Below are 12,768 nucleotides of genomic sequence, written 5' to 3' on the forward strand. Positions count from 1 at the left end.
TTAGTTATTTTATTACTTTTATTTAATAAAAATTTGTTTAAAAAGCATAATATGAATCCACTGAAACAGAACTTTGTGACTCTGGGTCATTTCTGCAACTTTTTAAGAAGTATGTGAAATAACGGCACAGTAGAAGACTGTATATGTAGCATTCCCAGCTGAACAGATGCACTTTACTCTCAGGGACTGATGTTTATATAGTTTTTAATCTTCAAAATAAATAATCGTAAGAGCTGAATAAAAGAAACAAATAATATTCATTACACATATCCTTGAAATTGCATTAAACAAATGCTCATAACTAGCCAATAAACTGATAAATACACATTTACAGTCTCAAATTAACTGTACAGGCATAAAATATAAATGTATTTACCTGTATTGTGATAAGTCTAAATAATTTGAATTGCATAACACTAACAATGGCAACAAACTATAAACTTTCAAGATAAACAGTCTTTTTAAATTTCACTGATTAACATATAAACTACCTTGTGCCCTTCATCAGCCAGGAGCTAAATGTGAGAAAAACCTTTTTGACTGCCTTTACGATAGTTTTAACAGAGAGCACTCCAAAGTCCTTTCCTTTTCTAGCGCTAAACCTTCACCAAAAACTTCTTTAATATGTACACTACGGCCTGTTTTAAGACAACAGCACCCTCTACTGGATGGAGGTAGAAGTGTCCGTGATTGAACAATTTAAAGGTCATCTACATATAATAGTAATATCAAATAATTACACTAAAGAAACTAAATTACTTCCAGTACATACAAGTGCAAACAAATGAACAAAATCTGAACATTAATCAAACAACATAAAGACAACATAGGTGATGTCTTAAATGAAAAATAGCAGTGAATCCTAGGATGAATATACTATAGCTTGCTTTGAAGAATTAACAGTCCTGGTTAATTCTCAGCATTGAGGTCCTTGGTTGCTGACCTTAAAAGCCTCGGTAATCTGAAACAAAAAGAAGACGACAACCAGAAAGTGCACAATAATGTGGTTGAAACTTGAAGATGGATGGAAGGGAGGGTTAAGAGCAGTTTAAGCATACTTACCAGGCTGTAATTCCACATGTTGTACAGAATCCAGAGAGAGAGGAGAGAATATGGAGTAGCCTACTCACACTCTCACTATTCCATAAGGAAAACTTTTAAGAAAAAAAAGAGTGCAAAAAAAGCCAGTAAGAGAAAATACAATTCTCTGGAAGAAAAGGTGAATGGTTTGTAAGGCCCACTCATTCAGCCTATTACAACCAAGTTTCTATTTGGAGAGCAGTGTTGGTGCTTGGCAGTGCAGAAAGAGTACTTCAGGGTGAGAAGAGCAGTAATGGTTGTCCAGAGTCCAGAGAGAGAGGAGAGAACATGGCCACAGGTGGAAACTTGGGAGTTGGACATGTTAGAAGTGAGTGAGTATGGGGAATGGAAAGATGTTGTTTCACATCCAGTCCAATTCCAGTCCTTTCCCGGCAAAAGATCTCCTCTTTGAGCCATAATCATAGAGTAACTCCTCATCACTCATAATGTCTTTTGTAGCAATGAAGAGAATGATGTCTCTATCATTAAGGACATACAGCCTGGGCCGGATATTGGCTCTTTTGCTGGAGTGACGTATCAGGCGACCATAATTGAACTTCATGGGATGGCACTGGCAACTTTCTTCATGTGCGTCAATGCACATGGCTTCATGTTGCTTGTTCTTATAAAAAAACAAATTGCCAGCTCTGATGCCACTTATCGAAGCAATTGCCATGGCTAACCAGCTGGCCGTGGTATTCACAGACAACCTCCCTGATCTGAAAGGGTCTTTTGGTGAAAACACCATCGCTCTTGTCAGGGACGGGCCTGACAGTCAGTCCTTTCCAGCGTTGAGACAAAATCATTTTTTTCACAAAGCTGCTGTCGATGACCAAGTCCAACCTGGCAACGAGCTTCCACTGCTTCAGAACCACTGCAGCCTGTGGGACGTTTGAAGTCCAACCTTGTTTGTCCATCCAGCAGTTTATTTTGGACTCTAATGGCTGCTGTCCAGCAAAGTGTTCTAGAAACAAAAAACACATCAGTATAGTAAAAATAAATATTGAAGGAAGGAAAGGCAAGGCTGTGGGTTGCAAATTTAAAAATAAGGATAATCTCAGTTGTTAGATGCTTACGTTTTTTTTCCCCAGCGAGCTGATCTAGCACACTAAGAGCCAGAAACGGATCTGAAGATGTTCTCCTCATGTAGTTCCTTTCAGCTACCACCACATTTCTCTTCACTTCTGACAGGTTTTGTGCTGCTGCCTCAAATGCTCTCTGGGCATCACCACACATCACACTGGGGAGACTGTATCTGAAACACAAGGCATCGTAAGAAGGCAAAATGTGGACGGATGAACATTTAGAGTTAGACAGATGTAATGTTGCTTACTTGTCATGTAGTCTTTTTAAGTCGTTGGAGGAATCATAAATGGATCTCCAACTACTTGACACAAAAAATTAATCAGCTGCCACATCGTCACCAGTGCGGTTTTCTTGCAGTATTACTGGCCGCACCTCATTGAAGAACAAGTCGAACCACTAATTAGAGAAAGGGACAAATATAAGTCTAAATTTGACAAAATATATTTATTGATGTTATGATATAAAAGACAATATAAACGTACAAGTTCCTGTTCGTGTGACAACGGTACTTTGTGCTCCTTCACTGCAACACAGACACCATTCTCTATCCGGCTTCTCCCCTCCCAATCCTCAACCTGCAAACAGACAGTTTTGCACATTGATGAAGCATATAAGAACAAAGAAGACAATGTAGGGAAAAACAAACACTTACAGTCATGTGTGTCACTACTCCAGGCCGCTGGACTAGCTTTAGCATGATAACAGCCTCCAGGTAGTACAGGATGAGCAGCCGTTCATTTTTAGTCAAACAGTCCCCTGTGATGGCTCCTGGACCCTGAATTTTGCATATCACGGCCTGGAAATATTTGAATGCAGCCTCCAAAATAGCAAGGCAGTCCTTTGGCAAAACTTCTTTGCCACAACCAAACTCTGATTTTGTTGCTGTGACCTCCATGCTCACTTTTTTGGACATGCCACTATGTATTCCATACAGCGCATCCATAAAACTCTCACAGTCCTGGAACAGACATGGATTGTTGATGATTGTCAGATGATCTAAAACTCTCAGTGCGGTCCAGACAAATATGCAAAGCGAGAACTGGAAAAAGTAGGAATAGGGCCGGGGGCAGCACTTGCAGGCTCACTACCTGGTCTTTAACGGTGTGGTAGGAACCTTGGGCACATATCCTGGGCGGGGTCTCAGGAACGTGAGAGTAAGCCAGCCCGAATTATAGGCACGAGTCACTGACCAAAAAATGCCTCCAGGTCCCCGTCCTTCTAAATCGATATCAACACGACCAGAAGAGCTGTCTTCAAGGACAGAAATCTTAAAGATACTGAGTCGAGGATAGAAGGGATCTGATGCAGGCTTGTGAGAACGAGGGCGAGATCCTAAGAGGGCCTGAGAGGGGGGCGGGGTGGATTAATTCGCCTAGCGCCTCTGAGGAACCGGATGATGAGGTTATGCCTTCCCACAGTGCTGCCAGCCACCGTGTCATGAGAGCGGAGATGACAGGCACGTAACCTTGAGTGTGGAGGGCGACAGCCTGCTCTCCAGCTTCTCTCGGGATAAAGAAAGCACAACGCTGATCTGGTTATTTTCGTGGGTCTTCTCTGCGAGATACGCACCATTCAGTGAATAGACTCCATTTCAGGGCATGGGCGTGCTCGAGCAGTGGGCTCTAGCCCGAGTGACGGTATTAACCACCGCAATCGGTAGGTTACCCAAGTCTTCCTTGCGTCTAATGACCACACGTGGAGGATCCAAAGATCGAGGCGATGGTACCAGATGGTGCTCTGTCCCTGAGAGAGTAGGTGCTCTCTCAATGGGATCAGCCAGGGAGGACCATCGCGAGGAGGGAGAGCTCAGACATCCAGGTCCGGTTGGGCCAGAGGAGCGCAACCAACAACCTGTTCCTCGTCCTCCCTGACCTTGCACAGTAGCTGTGCGAGCAGGCTCACTGGGGGAAACGCATATTTGCGCATGCCAAGAGGCCAGCTGTGGGCCAGTGCATCCGTGCTGAGAGAGCCCTCGGTCAGGGAAAAGAACAACTGGCAATGAGCGATCTCGGGGGAAGCAAACAGTTCGATCTGGGCTTCCCCGAATCGCGCCCATATCAGCTGAACAGACTCGGGTGGAGTCTCCATTCTCCAGAACGTAAAGGCTGCCGTGAGAGCGCATCGGCTGCACGGTTGCCTGAAATGTGAATGGCGTGCAGCGATTTCAGCCGCGGATGACTCCAGAGGAGCAGACGGCTGGCGAGCTGAGACATGCGGTGAGAGCGAATACCCCCCATGCGGTTGAAATGCGCCACCGCTGCTGTGCTGTCCGTCCTGACCAGCACAAGATGCTGCCCCAACACCTGAAAAAAAAAAAAAGTGGTGGAGAGCGAGGAACACTGCCAACAGCTCCAGGCGATTGATATGCCAATGCAACTGGGTTCCTTTCCACAGGCCGAAGCTGCATGCCCACAGCACACAGCCTCCCTGCCCGTGCTGGAAGCATTTGTTGAAACAACAACATGACTGGACGCCTGTCCTAGAGGCACTCCGGCCTGTAGGAACGAGGGGTCATTCCAAGGGCTGAGGGCGTGGTGACACAGCCCAGTAACAGAGACTCGGTGAGCGCGTGCCATGTGCGTCTGGGGACTCAATCGTGAAGCCAGTGCTGGAGTGGTCTCATATGGAGTAATTCGAGTGGCGTGACAACGGCTGCGGATGCCATATGCCCCAGGAGCCTCTGAAACAATTTCAGTGGGACTACTTTTTTGCTGTCGAGCTCTCTCAGACAGTTCAGCATCAGCTCCATCAACTCTGGAGAGGCGCGCTGCCATGGTGACCGAGTCCAGCTCCAGCCCGAGAAAAGAGATCCTCTGCACGGGGGGTGAGTTTGCTGTTTTCTCGGTTGACCTGAAGCCCCAACAGGTGGAAGTGCCGGAGCACCTTGTCTCTATGCATAATCAATTGCGAGAGTGGGCTAAAATCAGCCAGTCGTCGAGATAATTGAGTATGCGGATGCCCGCGAGCCAAAGGGGCCATCGCATCAGACTGCTCTCTCACCGCCTTGAATTCCTGGGTGAATTCACAGACGGTGTCGCCGAACAGGCCAGCTTGGGACACGCAGCGGACTTAATGGTCCGAAGAGCATAGTCGGATGCGGTGCAAAGCTCACAAGCCTGGGTTAGACCCACCCTCGTGCAGCTCGGCCAGCGCCTGCGCTTGGTAGCGCTGGTAGGTGGCCATCGCGTGCCAGGCGGAAGCAGCCTGGCCCGCAGCCTTGTAAGCTCTAGCTCCGAGGGAGGCAGATAACCTACAGGCTTTGGACAGGAGACGAGGCGGACCCCGCCAAGAAGAGGCGCCATGCGGACAAAGACTGACCACAATCGCACGCTCGACCTGAGGAATCGCCACATACCCCCTAGCCGCTCCACCGTCAAGAGTGGTGAGGGCGGAGGGACACGCAGCACGGGCAGAAAAAATTGCCCTCCAAGACTGGGTGAGCCTATTGTGCACCTCCAGGAAGAAGGGGACGAGAGGCTTCGAAGGCTTAGCCCTCTGGTCCTCTACGTAGCACCCATCTAGTCGGTCCGGCCGCGGAGCCGGGGGACAAACCATCTCCAACCCACAGCCGAAGCAGCCCGCGAAAGCACGGCTAACATGTCCGTTTCAGTATCCATTTTGACAGCACTCACCTGCTCATAGGACAATGAAAGCCCACCCTCCGATGTAGCAGTGGACGTCTGGTCCCCGGTGTCATCTAACGTAAGGCTACCATCTGTTTAGACGGATCGCTTCCTCCGCTCGAAGCTTGGATGGAACGCTTGGAGGAGCGGGAGGTCCGCGGGCCCGGAGGTGACAGATTACCTCCCACTGGAACCCTCAGATCTGCCCGAGTGCCCACTGCAGTGCAGAGGACAGCTGGGGTGGCTCGCCCTTTTGTAAAGGCTAGCCGCGATCTTAACCGCGCAACAGTCATGGCATCGCAATGATGACATGAACTGCCCGCGAGCACCGCATTAACATGCTGGAACCCCAGACATGCAACGCAGTGCTCGTGCCCATCATCCGGGGACAGGAAACCACTGCATCCAGAAACTCACGGTCGGAGCCCCATCCTGAAAAGGACATGCTGCACGACTGTGTTGCTCTTTTTGTGAAGTTGCAACTTTATACGCACCGCTCTGGAGGACTGGACCCAAGGAACGCCAGGCAAGGGAGAAACCCAGCTCGACCATCTGCCGCTGTGTGCACACACTCTGGACCGGGAGAATGCTCTTGTTCGCTCGAAATCGCTGGATCACAGCAGGAGGAACCCTCATCGACTCTCTCAGAAGGCTGTAATAGTCTCTGAAGCGAAAAGGATGGCGTTTCCTTGCTTTCCCTGTGCTTATATGTGGAGATAATTGGCAATAAGCTTCAGGTGCACAAGCTTACGCTGCCAACTCATTTGGCATTTCATTGGCCCGTTATATACTCTTTCATACAATTGGCTTTCTAAAACGAAATCCCCCTTTCATGGATTAAAATCCACTTATAACATTGAAGTTTCCCATCCGAAGGGGAACCATGCTGCTTGACTTGAAAAAGGTGGCCATCTTTAGTTTGGAGGAGAGTCCTTACCCCAAATGGAGTTAAAGTACCTGTGTTTTTTTTTTTTCATGAGGAATGGAGAATGTGAGATTTAAAGATGGATCAGTGCAGCGGCAGCAGTAATGCAGTAGATATGGTTGTCTGTTGTGGTGAAGGAGCAGAGACGAATGGCAATGTTCTCAATTTACTGCTCAGTCTAGGTTCCTACTCGCACCTATGGTCATGACTGAAAGGACAAGATCTCGGATACAACTGGACACATTTTACAAAGTGTTATGACCCGCTTGTTTGAGTCGCAACATAAAAGAAAGATGAGCCAACAAAATAGCCTAAATGCTAATTATTTATTATAAAATGTAACTCATAGAACAATCAATCAAAGCAACCAACAAATGTCTAGGGATAATAACTTGAAACTACATGATATAAGTAATGCAAAACAAAGCCATAATGTTAAAGAGTCAATGGGATGGCAGGTCTTGACATGAAGACTCCTGAGTAGCCACAGCATCCTGGGGTAGCTAGCATAACAACTTTTATATACCCATTGATGAGTAATACAGGCATCCAATCTTGAGTCATGGGATTATCACAGTATATTAATATTGTAAAACTTAATACCTGTTGCTCTGCCTAAATCATCAAATATTCATCAAGTTTGTATTCTACTCCAAAAAGTAAATGTAGTAAACTAGAAAGAATCTTGAACCTAAAAATAAAGAAACTTTATTAATAAAAGCTGCAACACAGGACAATTGAATGGGCTTTCTAAACTTGAGGCCCTGGTATACATCAAACTAACTCTCCTGGAGCTCCATCTTCATTGATGTGCGGTGTCCTCCCAGTGATGTTTCTTATTCAGGGAGTAAAACAGAGATCATCCAAAACAACACTAGCTACATGAATACACTGGAGAGTAGAGTACAGAAGTATTCGCACTTGCAAAGAGATTTTAAGCTGCAGAGGTGCTGTTGGCCAGATGTTTATGAAACTGTTCTTATCTCAGCCGCCAATATTGTGTTTACGGTAAATGAGAGGAGCGCAACACACTCACAACCCCACCTACTGCAGTGTAGGAGTGTTGGAAAACAGTATACGTCACTCAGCCCTTTCAAACATTATTCAGAAATGAGCAAAACTCTGTAGACACTGACGAGATCTGTACAGTTTCTCTCAAGTGTGAATCCACTTTTGTGTTTTCAGAGGTGTTAACTGATTAAACCTCTTGTCACATTGTGAACACTTGTACAGTCTCTCCAATGTGAATCATCTGGTCCAATTTCAATTTTGGAGCTGTAGGAAAAGTCTTCTCACACTCAAGCACATATACTCTTTCACACCAGTGTGGATCTTCATGTGTTCATTAAGGTTTGAGGAGTTGCTGATACTCATCCCACACAGAAGCTGCGGTCACACTAGAGTTTGAGCATGCAAAATTCTGTTGTTAGGTTTCTCTCCAGTGTGCATCCTCAAGTGTACATTGCGGGATGATGATTGGCTGAAACTCTTCCCACACTGAGAGCATGTGAATGGTTTCTCTCCAGTGTGGATCCTCATGTGTTTATTAAGGTGTGATGATTGGCTGAAACTCTTCCCACACTGAGTGCATGTGAATGGTTTCTCTCCACTGTGGATCCTCGTGTGTTTATTAAGGTATGATGACTGCCTGAAACTCTTCCCACACTGAATGCATGTGAATGGTTTCTCTCCAGTGTGGATCCTCGTGTGTTTATTAAGGGATGATGAGCAGCTGAAACTTCTCCCACACTGAGTGCATGTGAATGGTTTCTCTCCAGTGTGGATCATCATGTGGTGATTAAGGGATGATGATTGGCTGAAACTCTTCCCACACTGAGTGCATGAGAATGGTTTCTCTCCAGTGTGGATCCTCATGTGTTGAGTAAGGTGTGATGATAGGCTGAAACTCTTCCCACACTGAGTGCATGTGAATGGTTTCTCTCCAGTGTGAATCATCATGTGAATCTTAAGATTGCTTTTTTTCTTAAAACTCTTTCCACACTGAGTGCAGATGAAACGATTCTTGTCTCTCCTTTTCAAAATACCATCAGTCTTTACATGAGTTTTTTCCTCAATTTTGACATGATGTTCCTCCTCTTTACTCCCTTCAATTTCTTCAATTAGGTCTGAAATATATAATTCAAAAAAATAAAAAAACATTCGTTTTCATTAAGTCTTAAAAACTCATCAAAAGCTGAAAAGTGAAAAGACACAGGAAACATTGGCTACACACACTGTAATTTTGAAGCACATTAAATGTAAAATAAATCAGATCATATTGTTTGGTCCACATTTAAGCAGATAGAATTCAATTCATCTTTATTTATCTAGTGCTGTCACAATGTAAATTGTGTCAAAGACGCTTAACATAGAATTTATAGTAATTTGAAACTGTGTCAGTCCAGTTTTCAGAGTTTCTTACATAATTGATCATAAAAGTCATTTTGGTCATATTGATAACAGAGATTTTAAAGCTGTAAATGGCCTGTTTTAAATCGTATTTATTCATAATTACAACAAAATGTTTTTCCAAAATTTGTAAAGCAGACAGGGAATACTTGTTCATTCTGTGCCTGACTGGTAAACGCATCAGAAAAAAGTTAAGGGGTGACAGCTTAACAAACAGCTAAATATTTGTCACACAGACATGAGACATACCTGTACAGCATCTGCATAAAGGCTGAAAATGCACCTTGGGTTATTTTCATCCATTTTGAGGGCCAAAACTTTCACTGTTCCAGCAAATAGACTGATATTTGGGGACATCTTATTCTGACATATTATGGGAAAATGCTTTGAAATAACACAAAAAAAAAAAAAAATCAATACACTCTGGGCAAATTTACTCCCTTTTTGTTATATTCATGGCTGTTTTTTCGCCATTGGGCTCTATTATAACAACATTTTTTTGATTGCAAAGCCATGACAGCATATAATCATGCATTTATGATTGTGGTGTTTTCTGTGATGACACTCCACATTGTTTAATTGGTCTCTACCCATGGGATGGCAAAAAGGAAATGGGTGAGAGTATAAAGGAAGAGGAGAAGAGTTAAAGAGGGCAGCATGATGTGGTGTGCGGAAGAAAGAGAAGTTGACTGAACTGTAGTGCGGGAAAACGAGTAGAGAAACCGGGTCAAGACGAGCAATGTAAACTTAATGACTGGCTTTGAGAAACAAAAAGCAAAAGTATGTATTGAAGCAACAGGGCAAAGACTGCTGTCTTATTACTGAAGTGCTTGTGACGTCGGCAAAGTCTTCAGTGCAGTGTGTCCTGAACAAAATTAACTTACCAATTTATCTCACTGGCATGGAGTCAGCTGCGACTCACCGGCTAAGTTTGTTGACGCCCTCAACTTTCACATCCACACCTCTACATTTGCCAATTTCCCTTGACCCCTCCGCTCAGTCGGTAAGAAGCAAAAGTTTTTGTTTTCTTTGCCCAGATTCTTATTTTGTTTCTCTTGTTAAGTTTTCTCCCCGTACTATTATTATCAGTATTATTTTACCCCGTTTTCAAATCTGACGGCCTGAAATAAATTGCAATTTTTCCTTTTGATGCGAATGTTGTGGTGTGAATGGCTCAATACACGTAAATAACGCGGTGCAAATTGAGCGTTTTGCGCGTTTCATGCGAAATCCTCAAGTTCAAAAATGTGAACATCTATATGCATCTCATGTTTTTGTGTTTTGTTTTCGTGAAGTTTCAGTGCAATTTACTGACACATTTCCAAAAACAGTTCGCAGAGAAAGAAAAGACAGAATGCCTACACTGTTTATTATCCTTATTTTGCAAAAGCACACACGTTTGTTGTCATTGTAAATGTGCACAACAAAAACTAGACACTTAACAGATTCAATTGACATATTGATCTTATCTGTACGATCAAAACTGAAAGTGTAATTTAAGTTCTTTTTGGCGTTATGAGAAGATGCATCAAAAACGTGCATACGTGTTCTTCGACCCTTGGGGGTTAAACACCTATTGGCCCGTTTCCACTGAGTGGTACGGTTCGGTTTGGTACGCTTTTATGGCCGTTTCCACTGTCAAAAGGCGTACCGAACCGTACTATACCACTTTTTTGGCACGTTTTCGAAAGGGTACCAAACATGAGAAAGGGTACCATAAGGCGGAGCTAGACCCGCAACTGAACACTATTGGTTTACAGATACGTCATTCACTTAAGCAACAAGCCAGAATAAAACAAAACACCCACCACGTTTAAAATACATAGTTGACGAGCTAAGAAATTACAGTGGAGTTATACATTCATATAATATTGAGCCATGGTCGATCCAGGCTCAAACAAACCTAGTCATCATCTTGATGAACAGCCACAAAGCCATGGAGTAGAGCAGAATCTATGTGCCTCGTAGTTTTTTACATGCCAGTTTGAAGCACGAGCGGTTTTGCTTTCTTGCTTGCGTTTAACGCGCGTCTATATTTAAAATATCAAACTTCTTGAGCTTGTGATAATAACGTGTGCTTGATTATTGACGTGCTTTTAAAACCCGATCCTGTCAGACACTGACAAACGCCAGAGTGAAGCTCGAAAAAAAGGAGAAGTGGGGAAAAAAGGAGCACATTATTTCTTCAGCATGGGTGAACAAACTGTCTTATTTCAATTTTTATCTTCACCTTTTGGACTAATATGAACTGGGAATGATGGAATTACTCTCTAACAGAGGCTACACGTGCTGCTGAGGATTACAGACACAGATGAGAGGTTTTCTCTGACTGTGGGCTATATTTTATGTTGTTTTAAACCTAAATAAGGATGAAATGTCTGCTGTGTGGAGTTGTTCTGTAGTTTGTAACACATCAGAGATTGTGAGGGGTTGTATGTGTTCATATATATTCATTTATTTAATATAATTACAGATGTTACAGTAGGCTATTTCGCACTGATCATTGATCTGCAGTTATAATCAAATCCTGTTCATAGAAAAGTTAGTAATAAACATTTATACAGAAGTATTTATGTGTGTAAAGCGTCTGTTTTGCAAGAAGTGGTTTTCATATGATATGTAAGCGACCCGTACAGCTTTACTGAAGACATTTCCGAGGTATGCAAAGGATCAGGAATGGATTGCGCTAAAAAAAAAAAATGCAATCATCTAACACGTGCATCGCTCTCATGCCATGTTTTCAAATATAAATTCGCATCTGAATGCTGCTTTGAAAATAATAAAATTATTAAAAAGCACATTAAAGACTATACACATAAAATAAAATATTGACAAAGGTGTATCTTATGGAAAAACACCAACTGATAGGCGCTGCTTTCGTGTTTTAAAGGGCACCAAGGTTACCTCTATTTTCAGATTTAAGATGAGTCTTATGCGCCTCTAGATTGTAACTGTAAAGTTTTATCTCAAAACACCCTTTAGGTTTTTTAATACACCTTTTATAGAATTCTATCTCATACCGTTTTGCACCAGGTGGCGGTTTTGGGGTACTGTGCCTTTAAGGCTAGTCCTCCCTGCCCACCATTTCTACGTGCCTTAATCTCCCTCGGCTGCGTCACAAGACAGGCGTAACATAATTGTTCTGACATGCGGCTGTGGTGATATAGTGAAGCTGAAATAAATCACTGTAATTCATTAGACACGTGCACTGTTTTAAAACATTTTAAACTTGTAAAAATCACTCTTCTTGATCACAATAGATGATGATTGATGATCCAAGCAAACTGAACGGATCGTTTATTCCCGGTTGCTTTGCGCTCATCCTGACTTGTTAATTTGATTATACACGTGACTCCTAGAACATGTTAATATACAGCTGTCAATCAATTCGGTGGGCGGGGGAACCGCACTCCTACGTAAAGTTGCGGTCAGTCTGAAAACCGCTCCAATTGGTCCACTGTTTTTATGTTGTTAAATAAAAAAAAAAGGACTGGGTGTGTTTATATCACCCCAATATGACGGTCTATACACTATACCTACACACGTCTGTCCAAACAGTTTGAAAACTAGATTTTTCACCATGTGTGGCCTTTTAAAAGAATCAAGCTAAATTATATATATATATATATATATATATATATATAT

General features: G+C 43.3%; 2 protein-coding genes across 5 annotated transcripts in view; both read right to left on the bottom strand.

Annotated features, from left to right (window-relative positions):
• Nucleotides 1-7,514, bottom strand: LOC101886275 (uncharacterized). The gene is given in 6 exon segments (XM_088649876.1): nucleotides 1-2,044; nucleotides 2,157-2,335; nucleotides 2,414-2,562; nucleotides 2,649-2,741; nucleotides 2,819-3,246; nucleotides 7,499-7,514. Coding segments are annotated over 6 exon segments (1,206 nt in total). The 3' UTR covers nucleotides 1-1,703.
• znf1119 (zinc finger protein 1119) overlaps nucleotides 7,022-12,768 on the bottom strand; it is a 12,760-nt gene continuing 7,013 nt past the window's right edge. For all 4 annotated transcript variants that reach the window (XM_087245739.2, XM_087245741.2, NM_001328035.1 and 1 more), the window contains 1 exon segment: nucleotides 7,022-8,840. In XM_087245739.2, the coding sequence (XP_087101865.2) occupies nucleotides 8,107-8,840 (734 nt within the window). In that variant the 3' untranslated portion in view covers nucleotides 7,022-8,106.

This window comes from Danio rerio, chromosome 4 (genome assembly GCF_052040795.2).
Source record: "Danio rerio strain M-AB ecotype USA chromosome 4, GRCz13ab, whole genome shotgun sequence".
Taxonomy (NCBI): Eukaryota; Metazoa; Chordata; class Actinopteri; order Cypriniformes; family Danionidae; genus Danio; species Danio rerio.